Raw genomic sequence first — 19,676 nt, forward strand, 5'->3', positions numbered from 1 at the left:
GGCAATGGGGTTTTGCTATATTCCTGCTCACTTCTCATGATGCCTTCTCATTTACTTGTCCTGAGTTAGCAAACACTGAAGGCTAATCTTTCTAGGCATTATCAATACTTCACCCATGTTTGATTGTGTGCTGTATTCTCCAAATGAGTAGTCTACGTGAAGAAAGGCAGCTCTGGAAACAGATGGTTAGGAAAGAGTAGTGGAGCTTGACTGGTATCCCGAAGGGTACTCAAGTAACGTAAACTCTCTGCCCATGTTTTCCTTGCTTGATAAATGAAGATAAGTATGTTCATTGGTCTCAGAAGGACAAAGTTGCAAAGACTATGTTGTATAGACAACTGTATGCTTCTCCTTGGTCCTTTTAGAGGAAAGGGCAAGATTTTGGCATAGTTCACACTGACTCCAAAATGAGGGTGTGAAAATGGGTTGGATAATTGATGGGCTAGCTTAATGCCATTATGTGGCATGCCACATTTTCACCACTGAGTCCATATCTACCCTTCGAATCCTCTGATACTGAAGTACCTATGTGTTGTGACAGTCTGTTTCATCTTTGTTTAATTATGGATAATGTGGTGTTTATGGGAGAATTACAATGTAAAGTGTCCTAGGATTTCTTGTGGTTTCATTTTAAAAAATTGGAATTATTGTTTCAGTCTTTAAACAAGAGCTGAATTATAGTCTTCGTATTTGTCCTGAGGAGTGATTATAATCTACATAAAAGTGCAATTCAAGAATTTTATTGTGTCCTTTTTCCTCCTTGCTCTTTCAGCTTCATTTTTAGTATGGTTTTCCAATGGAATTGTATAGTGAGATCTCAAAGTGAGCCTTTCCTATCTATCTCTGCTATTCTTTTCTGGTACTACAGACTTTTTCTAACATATTAATCTGTTGATAAATCTTGGCAACATTATGAAGCTTGCTTGAAGAGCCAATAAATGGCTGGTAGTAATTGTTTATTTTTAATGAATGTTCTAAATTATTTTTATAATTTTTAATATAATTTTATATAACTTACAATTATATAGTTTGGTATAATATTCATAAATTATAAAAGTCTTTATTTGAATATGCTGAAATCCATGCTGCATCATGTCAGTGCTGAAGTACTGATGGATATTTTTCTCCTCCTATTATTCCAGGAAGTGTTTGTAACTCTTACCATGGTCAGAGTTATCAGCTGCCAGTGCTAGACACAATGTTTGTAAGAAAGAAACATCGTGGGAGAGACTTGGGGCTAATCATGTTGGAAGACTTTGTGCATTCCTTTTCTGCAGACTCTCTTGGCCTACGATACCCGCTGTCGTCCTTCATGTACACAGGCAAGCTCTTTACTGATCATCTTTTTGTTTTCTTTACATATTCAAATGAGTGCTGTCATTCAAGCTCCATGTTTGTGGCTGCATCCTCAGTTTCCATATTAATGTTCTGCTCTTCAGTAAAGGCTAAAAATTGTGATCTGTTTAAGATTAAGTAGTTTCTGATTAGACTTTTAATCATCTACGTGAGATTAGATTACTGGATCTCTGTTGGCTTTCTGCTACTGTGGAGCTTCCTGCTGTGTCTCCCCCAAGCTGCAGAATGGGCTGAGGTGTTTCTCTGTGTGATCTAATGTATATCTTTAGTAGCACCTTTTTCTTGCTCACACCTAAGCCTCACAAAGTAGTTTAATGAATGCTTTCTCACAACTTCTGGTCAAATGGACATACTAGGCTATGTTTTAACTTGGGTGTAAGAAGGCACAGTTCTAATGTACAAGCAAAACACTTAGGGGTCTTCCATTAGCAACCCAAGAGGGTTATGTCGTATAGGTAATGACACGCATTCTAGAAATGATGTTGCTTGGGGCTGTGTTCAGACAAGAAGCACATTTCCTTTGCTCTGTTTCTCAAGACTTGTCCTACTCTTAGGCCATCTGCTGGACATCCTTTTATGAACATTTTCATCTGGCCTTCTTAGCCACTGGCAATTTTCTGCTTTCTCAGTACCACTGTCTGTTGTTGGATCTTACCAGACCTGGTTTGTTAGGCTTCAACCAGCAAACTGTCTTGAGCAGAATTTAATGTCTAATCCATTTCCATGAATGGTACATTCCAAATCCATTGGTACATCCAGTCCATTCTAATGAATGATACAGTAGGGATCTTGTCCACTGAGATTATGCATCAATAGTGAATCAGGTGAAAAACGGTAGTTTTCCTGGTAGCTACTACAGAATAATGTCAAAGCATGCCTCTCCACATGGATGTTTAGTATGTGTATTGGGAGAAAAGAGGTGGAGGGATAGCAGAGAAGAAAATATTCCAAAAGTGAACAGTGAGTGGATAATGAACCATGCAATGGTAACATGTTTGCATTCCAAAAGAGTGCTTTTCACGAATGCCTATAATAACATGGGGTGACAAAAATCACTTGACTATGTCCTCTGCTTAAGAGCCCTTCCATCCTAGGTTGAGCCTTGCGATTGGCAGGGACAGTGACCAGTGAAGTTGTAAAACTCTCAAGTGGGTGCTTAGAGAAGAGCAGCATCCCATGCGTCTTTGTTTGCAGTTTAAGATAATTATGGAAAATCTTTCAAAGTGAAGGAAGGATTTATTTTGAAGGATGAGTAGGGTAAAACAATATTATGTTTATTTCAGACTCAACTGTTTTGTTTAACAGTTTTTTCTGTGGTGGTTTGTGTATGCTGGAAGACTGCAAATTTAATTTGATTTCAGATAAACTTTAAAAACTGAGGTACAGTCAAGTGTGTGTGTGTATATATATATAAAATACAGTGTTTTTTCTTATGTTTGTTCAGCTTGTAAGCAATATCTTGAGAAGTACCCTGAGGATCATAACCTTTTGTGGGAAGTGGAGGGAGCAGGATGTTGGTTCCAGAGAACTTCTATTATTTCTAAATGGCAAAAGGAAAAGCTCAAAATTGCAGGTATGGATGCTTTGTTTTGTTGTTTTCTGTCACTTTTACAAAGTTGAATAAACACTCTGCAAGTACAACAGTGACTTCTGTGAATACTGCCCATGGAAACTAGCAGAAAGATTTTTATTTGTCCTGAGATCTGTATGATGATTTTTGGAATGGTTAATTGTTATATAAAGGCACTATAATTTTCCATTTCCCTGTTTACTCTTTAAAATCGCAGCAGCAGAGGCCTCACAGAAAGAAAATAAGAGTACCCAGGCAGAGGATCGTTTTCAGCAGTCTGCAGCAGTATCTGAAGCAAGTGCACAGAAGACCAAGCTAGAAACACAGCTAAGTGTAGGTACACTGACTGTTACCTCTTTTTATTGCTTTGTTACTAAAAACCAAATTATGAGAAATGCTTTTTGTCCACCTCATTATAATTGAATTGGCTCAGGTCTGCACTATATATAAGACAAATGCTTTTGTTACTTTTTGAGTGGATGTTATGCTTCCCACTGATGTAACACTGATGACTAAGCTGGGGTTAAAAATAACTTTTTTTTTTTTGCAGAGGGTTGGGGTGTCCCTATGAATGTAGAGGGTCTGTGCCACAGCTGTCAGGGTCTATAATTTGAGCTGTTTGCTAGCAGTTTAGAGAAGGGAGATTATTTCAACTGGCTCTGAGATTACTGTCTAGAAAGACTGTTGAACAGTAGAGCCATCATAGGAGTGGAGAGAATGAGGAAAAGTGTTTACAGAAGTACACACTCACATTACAGTTCAATACAGTGGAAAGTGTTTAGTTTGCATTTGTCAGAGTTATATATTGTCCATATAAAAGGACTGCAGCTTTCTTTGTACATGTTTGAAATATCAACCAGATTTCAGCTACATATGGATATGTGGTCATTATTGGGTCTTTGAATATTATGAACCTGTTCTTCTCTCTCATTTGTGTTTTGAGGCCACACAGAACGTGCTTGAGAGTAACTGAGCTCCAAATACAGTGAGCATGGATTTGTGTGCTTTCAGGACTGTCTGTAGTATTGACATGACCATGCTCTCATAGAAGTCAATACTTTTAATTAAAAACGGGAAATAATGGCTGAATCGATACTCTCAGCTATTAATATCCAAACTTTAGATTTGTAATGTAAGTCAAATCTCCCTTTTCCCAGTTGAGAAAATTAGTGTTTCCCAAAGCAGAACTGACAGCAAAGCAGTGATGTGTTTAGTCTCTAAGTGACCAGAAGCAACAACTCCTAGTTGTCTTTCATTTGTAACAGTGTCTTCAGCATCATCACTGAGTTCTAGATTCAGATTCCAATAATGGTCATATCAGTAAAATGATCTAAAGAATGAATGTTTTGGTTGCAGAGCTATATGGATATACTTGGAGAAGACAGCAGAGGGATAGTAGTTCTTAGAATTTTTGTTGCTGTGAGTTAAGAACTCAAGCCTTGTCTCTTGCCTTTTTCCAGAAGAGGAAGATGGTAGATACCAAAGTGCTCCAGCTCCTCATAGGTTGGTAGAATTGCTGGCAGCTCTCTCCTTGGCACTTGCACTATCTATAAGCAGTTCTACAAAGCTTTGAAAACTGGCCACCAAACAAAAAATATCCCACCTTCCCCCAAACCAGGAAGAAACTTTCCCCAACTTTCATTTTCACCTTTTACTTAGTGCTCCCTATTTTGTTTATTTTGATGCTAGAATAATTCGTCATTAGTCTACAAGTTCTCATCTATTTAAAAGTCATTTGAAACTATTTCAAGCAGCAGAATGTAGATACTGCCACTTTTTGCTGGTCTTCTTGGGTGGTACTGGAAGTGAGTCTTGAAAGGTGGCAGAACACCTGGATGCTGGTTACTGCCAGTTCTAGATTACTTCCAGCAGCTAAGAGCGAGCAATGTGCATAACTTTATTATAATGTGTACAGCTTGTACCCAGTTCAGATTATCATGTGCTTTACCACTGAGTCTTCAGCTAACTTGCAGAAAAAATGGAAATACTGGGGTGGTGGGGAAGAGCAAGAGGCAAAAGAGCTCTAGGGAGAGGGAACTCTGATGTAAGCAGCCTCTTGTGCTGACTGTGCATGTGTCCTGGTTTCAGCTGGGATAGAGTTAACTGTCTTCCTAGTAGCTGGTACAGTGCTATGTTTTGAGTTCAGTATGTGAAGAATGTTGATAACACTGATGATTTCACTTGTTGCTCAGTAGTGTTTAGTCTAAAGTCAAGGATTTTTCAGCTTCTCAAGCCCAGCCAGTGAGAAAGCTGGTGGGACACAAGAAGTTGGCACAGGACACAGCCAGGGCACCTGACCCAAACTGGCCAACAGGATATTCCATACCATGGGACGTCCCATCTAGTATAGGAAGTGGGAAGTGGGGGCAGGGAATCGCCATTTGGGGACTAGCTGGGTGTCAGTTGGCAGGTGGTGAGCAATTGCCCTGCGCATCATTTGTACATTCCAATCCTTTTATTACTACTGTTGTCATTTTATTAGTGTTATCATTATCATTATTAGTTTCTTCTTTTCTGTTCTATTAAACCATTCTTGTCTCAAACCCAGGAGTTTTACTTCTTTTCCTGATTTTCTCCCTCATCCCACTGGATGAGGGGGGAGTGAGCAGCTGCATGGTGCTTAGTTGCTGGCTGGGGTTAAACCACGACAGCATGTAACCTGTATTACTGCTGAATCACCAAGTTCTGGTTTTTGTCTGATCTCTTTTTTTACATGGGCTACCATATTCTGTTGCATGCCATGATAAAAATAAGACTACAAAATAGAATACAAATATAAAAATAAAACTTTCCTGTTAAATTTTATCAGCTACTGTAGTGCAGTCCCTTGAGTTTATACAGAAAGGGGAAACAAAAAAAGACTTCTAGCATTTAATTATGTGGACACCTGTTATAAATGGAATGGTTAGGAAAAAATCTTGGTAGGGTTATTCATAAAGACAGGTTACTTTCAAGTCTTGTCTTCTATGTTGAGGCCAGAAGTAAAATGCAGATATAAATATTCATCCTTGTAATAAAGATAGTTAAAAAAAATCTTTTGAGAGATAAGACACATGTATGTAGGTATCTTAATTAAGAATGCTTGTAGCTGCTGTTCCGTAGGATCATTACTATGAAATAGTGCTTTAGAAAGATGCAACCACAGATAGGGAGATGAAGGTATTTCAGTCAGTTCAGAAGTTTTTGAAATAACGTTGGCTTTGCTTTTGCTTCACAGGCTGACTCTCAAAAAGGTAAAGAATCAATGGATGTCCATCCAAGCACATCTGAAGGTAAAAATTACATTGATTATCAGTATTGTGACTACTGTGGATTAATACGTTTGCAGGCTCTTCTACCGCTTTCAATCTCAGTGTATTCATCTGCAAAGTGTATAAAAACATGCCTTCCTCTAAGGTGCTGGGGTTCAACTCATAAATCTTTTAGATGACTTTGGATAAAATTGTTAGGAGTCTTGGTAAACATGTTATGTATGTGTATTCAGAAAAAGTACCACAATGAATGCTGTTTTACTTGCACTCTGTTTCTTTAATGAAATATTAGGGGGAAAAATTACATGCAGATCTTAGACTGCATTTGTTCACTTGCATTTATTTTGGTCTTTTTGCTTTTTTTTTCCCTAAGGTCTTAACACAGGTCCTGTTGCCCTTCGAGTACTAAGCAGTCATCTAAAACGTCCCAAGACAGGAAGACGTAGCCGGGAACCTGAACCTGAAACTTCCCAAGGAGTTGAGGAAAACACTCTTCATGGGTCCGAAAGCAGGTAGAGGAGCCCATATTTTACTGATTTCTTGTTTTGTTGCTTGGACAGTCACAAACTATAACAGTGTCTCACAGTGCTACTTGTGCTGCTACTTCTTCCTTCTTTCTACATGCTTGATTTTAAAATTACTAAAAGTAAAGCCTGATGTGAGAAAATAGAGACATCACTTGAGGAGCAATTGCACCAAAACGTAGCGTCTCTGAAAGCTTGGTAGATACTGGGAGTAAAAGTAACAAAACAGCAAGGGCTGAGGGTCTTCTGTTATAACTAAGTCTGCATGAAGGTTAAAACATCTGTATTCATACAGCATAGTTTGTTGCAATAATATAACTGGACATGTATCCACAATGCTATGTGTGATCTTTGGAGAGGTGTCCCTTCCTTACTTCTTTTTATGGTGGCATATTGCAGTAAAATAAAGTTTTGACTGTTTATAGCTTGGGAGCTGGTTCCTGCTTGTCACTTAATAAAAAAAGAGTTATAGGGAGCCACCCAGCTTCAAAGTAAAGCCCTTTGTTCAGACTAATTCTAATTTAAAACCATCATATCTAAACTTATATCCTGGAAAAAAAATAGTCATCTCTGGTTTAAAGGATGCTATCCTGTGTAATAATTGTCAAATGGGGATGTGAAGAATTGTGCCACTTGTGTGCTGTAAGTCATACAAGACAGGGCCTGAAGTACTAATTTGCACTGGCTTCCATCCAGAAAGCAGAACTGTGGTTATTTAAAATAAATAAATAGCTTCTTCCTCCCCCTTCCTCTGTGTGAGTATATGTATGCTCATAGACACACACTGACTCCCCATGTCCGTCTCTCCCTCTCTCATTCTCTTCAAAAAAAACCCCCACTGCAACCTCAAAAACCTCTTCTGAAGAACTGAAGATAACCTGATTATTTTCTAGGAAATCTCTCAAACTTGTTCCACTAGGTTTCTTTAAACAAAATTAGTTGTTTGGGTTTTTGTGTGTTTTTTTTTTAATGTGAAGCTGAGGTCTTCAGCTAGATACGGACTAATTTTTGTGTTTAAGTTGCTCTGTGGAACTACAGAGATACAGCACTGCTGTCCTGCACTGTCATTGTGCTGCCTTAAGCTGATTCATACAGGGCAAATGGCATGGTTTGATAGTGTCACAGGTTGAGAAATTCTTTGCCCTATTGCTACTAATAATTGGCTAGTTGGTATGTGAGAGGACTAGCCTGTTATTGAATGTCAGTATTTTGGGCCTTGGAAAATGAAGTCAACAAGATGCCACTGCTCCTTTGAACAAGATGTGTAACATGGTGTTTCTGAGCAGAGCTAAGGGGGATCCTGATGGCAACAGGGCAGGATATCAACTTGGTTCTCTCCTTCCATGCACATTAGCAAATGCAGCAGGGTCTTCTGGCAGGGACTTTCTCCTGTGGAGTGCCTTCATCTCAAGACTGGCACCTGGGATAAAACCCTCCAATACTGCCTTTACTATGAGATTGTGAAGCAGCCTCTTACATATCTATTGCATGTACTTTTTTCTTTGCTTGTATGTAATACTTCCAGTTCGTCTAATTTTTTTTATCTCAAAAGTAAGAACTGAATGTTTGAGATAGTTTTGCTATCCATCAGATGCATCAGAGCTTCATCTTCAGCTGTTTGCGAATTTAATCTCTAGCTGATTGAATCTTCTTCAGCCGTGTGTTTATTGCCTTGAATTCTTTTCCAGTCATGGTCTTTAATATATGTATATTCAACAATTATACAAACATATTTGCTTTTAACTCCATAATTTTAAACTGTTTCTACAGTGAGAGTGAGAGAAGTTGTTTCCTTTCTGGCTTCCAAATGTATAATGACTGCTGCTTTCTAAATTTAAAATAATAAACAAATTTGACTTCTATTCCCATAAAATAGAAGCGAGATAGATGTCTTCATTTTATAATTGCCAAAACAATTTTTCCTAGTTGATTTTTTTCCTAATGACGAGTTAGCCATTTTTAGATGTATTTAGTCTTCTGGATTCTTATTTCCTATGGCAAGCATGTGATGCAGTACTTTATAATTGGTCATGAAGAATTTCCCTGCTGAGATCACCAAAATTACGTATTAATCTAAAAGATTAAAGGATATGTCTTAATACCTGCTGCAGGCTGGAACTTCCTGCCCACACACCTGAAAGCTCTGAAGACTTGGAATTATCTGAGGAGGACACTGAGGATGAGGAAGTGATTACTGAAGTTGAGGGCCAATCTATATCAGAAGAGCTACATGTATCGCCACCTGAGAAAACAAGTGAGAAGGAGGTGAGCTGGATGTGACAGCAATAGCAGATAAGTTTTGAATACAACTACAGTTTCTGTTAAATATAGTCCTTGCTGCCTTGATCCATGTGACTATCAACTCTTTGATTTTTGTACTGATGCTTCATTGAGAAGTATATCTGAGAAGCTAAGGCTAATATAGAATTAGTGTCAGGGAATATTCCATTATACTTATTTTGAACAATAGAGTTCATAGGATCTTTGGTAAGGTGAATTTTTAGCTTGTCTACCAACCTAATTTTCTTAATTGATTTCTCCTACTCAAATATTCTGGTCAAGATCTGACTCAGTATCTCTAATTTAAAAAAACAACCTTTCTTTGAAGAAGCCAGTAGCTGGTATGCTTCAGTGACTATTGTTGCTCCACTTCAAGCTTGCCTGCTTTGATGTTTAAATCCAACTTTTATCTACAAATTAACAGCTTTAATTTAAATCTGTGAGTACCCTTTGTGCCTAATGATGTCTCCAGAGTTATATGTTCTTACTGATTCGTGAGAAAGTGGATCTTACACTATGTTGGGTTCAAGGAATGACTGCTGCATGTTTGTGAGATGCATAAAAACTGCTTGGCTTGACTCCTAACAGTGTAAGCTATGGTCAGAAATTTAGTGCAGGTGACAACACCAAGCTAATATGCTGGTCAAGTTAACTCCTCTGCACTAAGCTCTACCTTCTTAGTACACATTTCTAGGTACCTGAGCTATCTGCTTCTCACATTAAGCTGCAAATTTAGATCACAGATACACCCACTAGTGTTGAGGAACAATGGGTGAGCATAATCTTGACTTAGCAATGTGATTTTTAGGAATCTCCATCAGAACCTCTTAATGGTGAGGTAACAGAAGAAACTGGTAAGACCTCATGTATGGCTGAAGAGGAACCAGCAAATGAAGTTTCAAGTGGTGAATCAAAATTGCAGTCTGGAAGTCAAGGAGAAGAACCCTTAACGCTGTTTGTTCCGTTAATCCTTGAGTCTCTGGCAAAACCTTCAGAACACACTGTATCAGAGAAGGTGAGAGAATTGAAAAAAAAAAAAGTGAAGTCATTTTTCCTTCAGAGTGTACATATCTTGCTGTTTTTTCTTTTGTTAAGTAACAGATAGAAAGTAGCCCCTACTGTCATATGAAATTCATGGGAGAAGCAATTATTACATCAGATGATGTAAATCCATAAACAGAATATACTAGTGTTTCTGTTCTAACATGCAGAAGTGGGGCATATATGTGTGTGATACCAGAAATAAAGATACATTGCTCCAATTTGCCTTGGCAGTAATGAAATGGCTCTTTCTCACTAAAATATTAGTTGGTTATGAGTGAAAAGCCACATCCTTATTTTGTCTAGTGTCATGGTTTAATAACCCCAGTAGGCAGCTAAACACTTGTCCTGGGTTCAGCTGGGATAGAGGTTAATTTTTACAGGAACCTGGGAGGTGGGGGGCATAGCCGGGGCAGCTGACCTGAACTCGCCAAGGAGCTATTCCATACCATGTGACATCATGCTCAGTATATAAATGGCAGCGGGCCGGGATGGGGGGGGGGGGGGCTCCTCTCTCGACTTTCGGTGGGGGAAGTGGCAGAGCGTCGGGTCCCGGGTGGTGAGCAGTTGCACTGTGCATCACTCTTTTTGTATACTCTTTCATTAGTACCGTTGTATGCTGTTGTAACCTTTTTTGTGTTGTCCCAGAAAACTGCCTTTATCTCAGCCCTCGAGGTTCCAGGTTTTTTTTCCTCTTCTCTCCTCTGTCTCCTCCCCATCCATCCCACCGGAGGGGGGCGGGAGGAGTGAGCGAGTGGCTGCGTGGTCCTTTGTTACCGGCTGGGCTGAAACCACGACAGCACCACACAGCCACTCGCTCACTCCCCCTCAGTGGGATGGGGGAGAGAACATGAAGAGTAAAAGCGAGAAAACTCATGTGTTGAGATAAAGACAGCTTAGTAGGTAAAGCAAAAGCTGTGCACGCAAGGAAAGCGAAACAAGGAATTCATTCACCGCTTCCTGTCAGCAGGCAGGTGTTCAGCCATCTCCAGAAAAGCAGGGCTCCATCATGTGTAATGGTTACTTGGGAAGACAAATGCCATCACTCCAAATGTCCCCCCCTTTCTTTTTGCCCCAGCTGTATATGCTGAGCATGATGTCATATGGTCTGGCATATCCCTTTGGTTAGTTGGGTCAGCTGTCCTGGCTGTGTCCCCTCCCAACTTGTGCCCCCCCCAGCCTGCTTGCTGGTGGGGTGGTGTGAGAAGCAGAAAAGGCCTTGACTCTGTGTAAGCACTGCTCAGCAATAATTAAAACATCCCTGTGTTATCAACACTGTTCCCAGAACAAATCCAAAACCTAGCCCCATACTAGCTACTATGAAGAAAATTATCCCAGCCAAAACAAACACATCTAGTAATTCTGTCCTGAAGTGTACAAGCAAGGGTAAAATACCCTTTTAGAACACAGATTTTACTGGTTCTTGTTTATAGTGCAAAAGCAGATTGTTATATGCTATCAGAATGATAACTCTGTATGTCTAAAATAAAAAGTTACTTATTTTCCATGGGATTAATGTGAGAATGTTTTTACTGTACCTGAATAATCCTCTGAATAATTTCCTCTTGAAAATAAGAGCACAACTCTGGGTATCAAATGCAGTTCACAAAATAGTCTCGTGCAAAAAGGAGGAAAAGACTGGCTTTTTGATTGTACATGTTGTATTAAAAACTGCTGAATGCCAAAATACCCTCTGAGGTTGCTAGCTAGGGGCAGTACTTGTTCAGCCTCTTGGATCTTCTATTTATTGTCCTTTTGGTTGTTTTGGCACCCTTCCCCTCCCCCTGCAGGTTTTAAATGCAAATGATTCAGAAGTGCTGACTGAAGAAAGTACATCAGTGGAGGAGGGCACTGAAGAAGAGCAGGAATCTGAAAAGACCATCACTGAAAATGCAGCTGCTTCGGTATCGAAGGACGAGCCCTCTGACAATGGCCTGACCAACTCTATGGTAACTGAAGCAGCAGAACAATGTGTTTCTGAAAACGTATTGCCCAAAACAGCTTCCTCATTGGAAGGTCAAAATGAGGAAGCAGGGCACAACTCACAGGAGGCCTCTGTTGCTTTGGGTCAGAGCTCTTTGATAGTGGTTGAACTTGAGGGTGTTTCTTTTCAGCAGCCTTCTGGACAAGAAGGACAGAAGAACCAGTTGGAAGAGCACTCAGAAGAGTCTGCTGAGCAGATGGAGCAGTACATGCAAACAGCAGCGGAACGAGCTGACAGCAGCTCTGAGGAAGCAGAAATTGAGGTACCCATTGTAGATCGGAGAAACTTGCGAAGAAAGGCCAAAGGCTACAAAGGTCCACCCAAGAAAAAAGGAAAGCCAGCTTAAAAATTAAATATTGATTGTTAATTCCTCTATTTATAAGAAAGTTATTATTTTGTAAAACACTAGGGTGTAACTAAACCATGTGGGACAGGGGACACACGTGTTTAAAATTCTGGGTTGAATTTTGTCTTGGGATTCATCACCTTTCCTCAAGTTTTCTTAAATTTTTAACTAGACATTGAGCTTCATCAGAGTACAAAACTAAACAGCCAGTCTCCTCCTTTTATAAAGGATACATGCTGAATAAATACAGTTGTGCTAGCAAAGGGAACAGTTTGCATATTTGAGGTGGCAGTCATGGAATTAAAATGCAGTGTGAAATCCTGGCCCTGTCAATGTCTCTTAAATTCCCATAGACTTCCATGAGGCCAGACATCAGTCTAGTGGTTTTTTTTGGTAACTTTGTGTTCTCTACTCTGGAGAGAAGCAGAATGAGAAAAATCCTTCCTTGCTTCTTGTTCCCTTCCCATAGATTTTTCTCAGATGAGATTAAAAGAATGCAAGACTCTAATTCTAGGTCTCAAAATACACAAGAAGGTATAACTCATTAGATCAAAACAACGTAAGCAGCATCTGTTTCTCATGAGAATAACTTGAAACAGCTGAGTCAGTAGAAGCATGGTCAGTGCAGTACCTGCCATAGTGCACTCTGATAATAAAGTTCTTTAGATGAAGATTGACATGCCTACACAGTAAACTATTTGTAGCTTCCAAAGTGAGCATCTCTGGAAGCATAAATTTTTCCAGAGTATATGGAATATAGATTCCAGTACATATACATAATTTGTCACACATACAGTAGGTTATTCCTTAGTTAGCTATGTGTTTCTTTCAATAAATGAAGCTCTTCTTGCAATGGGTTAAAAACTCAGGAATAAGAAAGAACAGCGATTCTGGGAACAGGAAATCATGCCACTATTTGTCCTGCTATATGCCTTTTCTAAGATGAGTGAACTAGTCTCCCACAATGTCTCAAAAATAGAGGTATCTAGAAATTGCTGTTCGGGACTTCTGAGTACAAGGTTCACTTGAATAGTTGCAATGCTGTCTTAGCTTTTATCTCTCTATGAAGCTAATGTGAGGATGTGGTTTTGGATTTTATGCTTATACAATTTAACTGTATTTATAAGGTATTTTAACTGTATAAGTTACATTCATACTACTTCCTTTAGCTGATGAAGTACCATGTTCCTTTTTAATCTGTTGAGCAGTTTATAGAGAAAAAAAAGGCAGTTTTTAAGAAAAGTGTGTTACATAAACTTTAGATTCAGGGTGCATGGGATTACTGAGTTAATCTGGGTTTCTTGAACTGTTGCACGTAGCTGTAACTTCCTATCAATGTACATTCATGGGGTTCATAAGGAGTACCTGTCTGATAAATGTTCAAGATCTTTGTTTGTAAACATATTCAAGTGAACCTTAAGCATTTCTAAAACTAATCAAGCATTTTCTATAAAGTACATGAAACAAAACTTCTGATATCTTCTGTATGGCTTCTCTTCTAGTGGTAAGATTTATTGTGTTAAAAAAAGAGTGGCTGGAAAACACATCTATTACATTGCTAAGAATTTGGGATTTGTGAGGGCTGGTGGCTTAAAGCATGGTTGTATACAGTATATTGTGACTCCATTTTTAGAGCAAGCTTTACTAAAGATTAATCTGCTGAATACTTCAATTGATACAAATGTATCCACTTTCAAAAAGTTAAGGATTCTTTTGCTTATGAAAAGTGAGTACCAGTTATTTCAATTACTTCTAGGTGGATTTTTGATACATATGTTTATTGCTCATATTCCCTGTGAGGTCAGAAAACAGTGTTTGTGAGAAGGTAGTGCCACTCACCTGGCTTTTACTTTTCATGGCTAAGTTGGAACTGATTTCGATTAGTATCTTTAAGACATTTGCATATTGAATATGTAAATATTGCAACAGGATTATTAGATTAGGTCAGTCTTAGTTTCTACTGAGAACAATCAGATTTCTGATCTTATTTCAGTGAGTCAGTTTTAAATACTGAACTTAAATTTGCATCTTTAAGTATACTCTTGAGTAGAGACCTCTGTAAATCTGGCGTACCTGAGATAGTAGCTGATGGCCAGACTGTTAACGTACAGAATGTGAGCAGTTGGGGTGCAATTAGCAATTCTGATAACCAGTACAGTCTTGAAAACTGGACATTGCTCTAATTGTGATTGCAGCAGTACTTTGAACTAAAGGGCGCAGTTTATTTCTGTAACAACTTCTTTGGCGTCAATCATCTTGCAGTAAATATGGAATAGCAAAATCAAAATACTGACTTTAAATAATAGTTTTCATTGCTGTAGTGATTATCCCATTGGAACAGTAGTTTTAATAGTCTATACCTTCTGTTACATTAATGCAAGGGAACATATCTGACAACTGTATTGACTGCAGTGTTTTACCTTAGGAAAACCAGCAGGTTTTAGGCTTGGACAATTTTTTTTTTGTCTGTTAACTGTCTGTCTTATTACCATCTAACTCTTAAAGAATTTTTAAGATCTTACTGCACCAGCAACTGATGATTAAAACATCAACTTTATACAAGTTTGTACCAAATGCTATTACAACATGCTGTGGAACTACTAGATGTGTGCAGTGGAAGCAAGCAGTATTATTTTGAGCTTTATTTAGTCTAGGAATAGAGCTTAAAGAACATTAATTTGTGACTTCAGCCTTGCACTTCAATGGTAAATGGTTTCGTATTTGAATCCAACATTTGTCCAAGTGTCTGTCTTGTACTGCTTATTAATTTTTATCAGGATTTGCTTTTTCTCCCACATTCTCTTTTGGTCTATTTTCATTTCATGCATAATTCTTGTTTGCTGTTCTCATGTTTCATAGCCCCTTACATAAAAATGTATACATGTCTTATTTCAGAAGTGCGTTTAACTCATTTGAAATGTCTAACCTTGGTTTGTTGCTGCTTTTATAACATTGCAGTTGTAGATGTCAGTAACCAAACTGATCATTTACAATGTCATCAATGCTACCAAGTTAAACATAGGAACAAATAGGTGTTAAGTTCAGCTTTGCTGCTTTTAAGTGACCATTCTAACATTTTATTTCCAATAGCATACACTTCACGTTTGTGAAAATAAATATAGGTGTTGGATGTTTTCTAAACTAGTGATACCCTGTTTATAAATCTGATGAAAGATGCATTGCTATTCTGGAGTACTATACTTAAGTCTTGTTACAGTGTTAGGTTTTCCTTTTTTTAGTACTGTCTTGGCTCTTTTGGAATGTTCTGAAGTAGTAATTAAACTTATATTTTGTGGGTTTTTTTTTTCTTGGTTTTTAGTATTTGAGTCCTTTCTGCTATACAGGAGGCATGTTTTAAAGTGGTTCAGTTCACTAGAACAAGCATTTTACAGTCTGTCTGTTACCAAGGAGCTTTAAAAGCTCAAAGATTATTCATTGAAAAAATTGCCTATTGATTAAAACTATTTCCTGTACTTAATTAGCTGATGTATCAGACTTTTATGAAAAAAGCTGTAGAATAGGCTGTTCTGAATGTTACAGCATGCATTCTGCTCTTTACATCATCTTACATAGTTGCTATAAACTTAGCAGTTATTACATAGCTTGCTATAGACAAGCTAACTAGAAATGCTGTAACACACTCCCTAGTGTGGTACATTAAAATGTCTTTAGAGTGCAACAATTGCGTTATTCAGCCAACAAGTCATGTATTTATAGCACAAATGTAGTAATGTTCTTGACACAGCTGTAGAAAATTGAAGTACTCTGTTGTTAATGTGCAGTAAAGGGTAAAGCAACAAGAAAGTAAACAGAAGCTTATCTGTTCTGACAAAATGAGTTCTCTCCAAGCAATGACTTACTGGCTTGTGACCCCCTCTGAGTTTCAAATCACTTGTCTTTCCACAAAGAAGTAAAAATCATAGTAAGTTACTAAATCTAGACTAGGGCAATATGTTAAACTAAGAAAATAGCCTGTAAGAGGAAAAGACTTTGGTATAGTTAAAGTACTGCCTCTATCATATAGTGTAAGAGAAGTTAGAAAGCTGGTACAAAACCAGCTAGCTTGACTTTCCGGCCAGAGTTCCAGATCTGGAACATGAGCTGGTCATGAAGATGATTAAGGGATTGGAGCATCTGTCATACAAGAGGCTGAGAGCTGCAATTGTTCAGCCTGGAGAAAAGAAAGCTTGGGAGGATCTTACCTTGTGTATAAATACCGGGGGGGGGGGGGGGGCGGTATAAAGAAGATGAAGCAAGATTCTTCTCAGTGGTGCCCAGTGACAGGACAAGAGGCAGTGGGCACAAACTGGAATATAGGAAATTCTATTTAAATGTAAAACTTCTTAAACTCTAAGAGTGGTCAAACATTGGATCAGGTTGCTCAGAGAGGTGGTGGAGTCTCCATCCTTGGAGATACTCAAAACCTGACTGGATGTGGCCCTTGGACACCTGCTGTAGTTGGCCACTTTAAGCAAGTGGCCTGCACTACACAATATCAAGAGGTCCCTTCCAACTGTTGCATTAAAGGGTAAAGGAATTTGGCAGAAAATAAACTTCTTGCATTCCAGCTTATCCTCAGATGTTAGAGGGGCTGGGGGTGGCTAGGTTTTGTTTCTGAGTAATGTCCAATTCAGTGCTGTAATCATGATGATGGATGCACTTATAGCACACTGCACTCTCAGCTGCATTCAAAACATGAGAATTACCAGACTTAGGGATTTTGGTTGTATTAATGAATTATCATGATTAGATTAATGAGCAGCGCAGTTTATATTAAAGCAACAGTACAGGTTCTTTTGGATTGCTGGTGATAAATACAGTCTGCAAAGCATGTGCAAATGATAATACAGTTGACTACAAGTGCATTAAATTATGAAAGAAAAGAGCTCTAAAGAATTCTGAGTTTCTCGGGGAAGTACCTGGTACAGCCCAGTGTTTGACTGTTACCCAATAGGCATCCCTATAGTGGGGAAGAGAGGTTCAGCCTGTTGACTGATCTCAGAAGTCAGTGCTGTCCTCCCAACTTGTCTGTGATGGTGTCTTCCCTAACAGTCTTCCTCTTTTGGGGTCTTTTTATTCTATTTTTTCCTTTTAGGTGGAGCTTGACTGACTCTAGTCATACATATGTTTACTTTGATTGGTATAAAGTTCTCTTGCTTAGCTTTTAAAGGTATATGCTAGAAAAAATTCAGAGTGCATGTTCCATTGGGGGGGTGGTTGCACCTTGGAGGTGGGTAGCTTTTGGGATGGAGATATGTTTTGGTATTATAATGAGCAAAGTTCACCCAAAGGACATGGTGTTGCACATTGGTACCCCAGAACTGAGCACATGTGATATAAATCAGAAATAGGGCATTAGGTCGACAGAACCCCCATGATTTTACCTCCTTGCTTCAGTGGATTCAATGCAGGGACCAACTGTTCTTGTTCTTATTGTTCAGTTCCCTATCCCTGCAATCACAGAGCCTGGCTGTGGTGTCTCCACTCTCTTCCACCCTCTGTGTTACTTCTCACAGTCAGCACACCAAGCTCCTCTGGTGTTGCTAACATCTGAAGTTGCAGGTTATGTTGTTCAGGGAACTACTACAGAACTGATTCTTTACGTGTCTACTGCATTCCACCCTGGAGGTTCACCTTCCCTTGCAGGGGCAGTGCGGGGGTGGGGTATCACATCGATAAGTCACTTCCAGCAATCATTCCACACCAACCTTAACTACTCTGTGACTTATCTGCTATTTAACCTGCTTATTGCATGTGTGACCACCTCTAGCCTTAAACTTTTGTTAATGCAAAAAGCCCTGTGTGGTGAGTTGACCCTGGCTGAATGCCAGGTGCCCACCAAAGCTGTTCTATTACTCCCCCTCTTCAGCTGGACGGGGGAGAGAAAATATAACAAAGGGCCTGTGGGTTGAGATAAGGACAGGAGCGATCACTCACCAATTACCATCATGGGCAAAACAGACTCAGCTTGGGGAAAATTAACTCAATTTATTACCAATCAACCAGAGTAGGGTAATGAGAAACAAAACCAAATCTCAAAACACCTTCCCCCCACCCCTCCCTTCTTCCTGGGCACAACTTCACTCCCAGATTCTCTACTTACCCCCCCAGTAGTGCAGGGGGACAGGGAATGGGGTTTATGGTCAGTTAATCACACAGCTATTTCTGCTCCTTCATCCTCCTCAGGGGCAGGACTCATCACACTCTTCCCCTGCTCCAGTGTGGGCTCCCTCCCACAGGAGACAGTCCTGCACAAACTCCTCCAATGTGGGTCCTTCTCACAGGCTGCAGTTCCTCATGAACTGCTTCAGCATGGGTCCCTTCCACGGGCTGCAGTCCTTCAGGAGCACACTGCTCCAGCGTGGGTCCCCCATGGGGTCACAAGTCCTGCCAGAAAACCTGCTCCAGTGTGGGCTCCTCTCTCCACAGATCCGCAGGTCCTGCCAGGAGCCAGCTCCAGTGTGGGCTTCCCATAGGGTCACAGCTTCCTTCAGGCACCCACCTGCTCTGGTGTGGGGTCCTCCATGGGCTGCAGGTGGATATCTGTTCCACTACAGACCTCCATGGGCTGCAGGGGGACAGCCTGCCTCACCATGGTCTTCCCCATGGGCTGCAGGGGAATCTCTGTCTGCTCTGGTGCCTGGAGCACCTCCTCCCCCTCCTTCTTCACTGACCTGGGTGTCTGCAGGGCTGTTTCTCTCACATGTTCTCACTTCTCTCTCTGGCTGCTGTTTTCTGTCTGTCCGGCAACTTTTTTTCCTTCTTAAAAATGTTATCACAGAGGTGTTACCACTATCACTGATGGGCTTGGCCTTGGCTGGCAGTGGGTCTGTCTTAGAGCCGGCTGGTATTGGCTCTGCTGGACACAGGGGAAGCTTCCAGCAGCTTCTTGCAGAAGCTGCCCCTGTAAACACGCCCCCCCCCCCCCCCGCTACCAAAACCTTGCCACACAAAGCCAATACACCGCAGCACAAACCTGTTCACATTCTGGCTTCTAAAATATCTTAGTTTTGTTGGAAAGTTTCCTTCATACAATGTTGAGGGTTAAGAGTGCCCTCATAAACTGAAGAAAGTTTATAAGGATTTGACTTGGAATTTGTGTTAAAGGCTCTTTGGCTTGAAACAAAGTACTGTTTAGGAATATAAAATGGTGAGTATGTTTATTTGTAGTGATAGATTGTGCTAAGTTAGTCTACCACAAATTCTTGAGTGGAAGATTACTGATGCAGTTATATACAGCATTGCTGAAAGCTTCCAGTTTAGAAGCAGCTTTTGTTTCTTGTATTGCAATGATTCAAGCTAAATATATATTGGATCAGTTGAT

The 19,676-nt window shown here is 39.7% G+C and overlaps 2 protein-coding genes across 8 annotated transcripts in view; one reads left to right on the forward strand and one right to left on the reverse strand.

Annotated features, from left to right (window-relative positions):
• Positions 1-15,648, forward strand: part of FAM169A (family with sequence similarity 169 member A) — a 44,674-nt gene extending 29,026 nt beyond the window's left edge. For 3 of the 7 annotated variants that reach the window (XM_069777668.1, XM_069777669.1, XM_069777663.1), the window contains exons 7-14: positions 1,143-1,322; positions 2,801-2,929; positions 3,144-3,259; positions 6,144-6,198; positions 6,551-6,689; positions 8,813-8,966; positions 9,790-9,996; positions 11,813-15,648. In XM_069777668.1, coding sequence (XP_069633769.1) covers positions 1,143-1,322; positions 2,801-2,929; positions 3,144-3,259; positions 6,144-6,198; positions 6,551-6,689; positions 8,813-8,966; positions 9,790-9,996; positions 11,813-12,352 — 1,520 coding nt within the window. In that variant the 3' untranslated portion in view covers positions 12,353-15,648. The remainder of the gene's footprint in view (positions 1-1,142; positions 1,323-2,800; positions 2,930-3,143; positions 3,260-6,143; positions 6,199-6,550; positions 6,690-8,812; positions 8,967-9,789; positions 9,997-11,812) is intronic. The other 4 variants (XM_069777667.1, XM_069777666.1, XM_069777665.1 and 1 more) reach the window with 4 other exon arrangements.
• HMGCR (3-hydroxy-3-methylglutaryl-CoA reductase) overlaps positions 1-19,676 on the reverse strand; it is a 319,565-nt gene that overhangs the window by 224,968 nt on the left and 74,921 nt on the right. The window lies entirely within an intron of this gene.

Source organism: Haliaeetus albicilla, chromosome Z, assembly GCF_947461875.1.
Source record: "Haliaeetus albicilla chromosome Z, bHalAlb1.1, whole genome shotgun sequence".
Lineage (NCBI taxonomy): Eukaryota > Metazoa > Chordata > Aves > Accipitriformes > Accipitridae > Haliaeetus > Haliaeetus albicilla.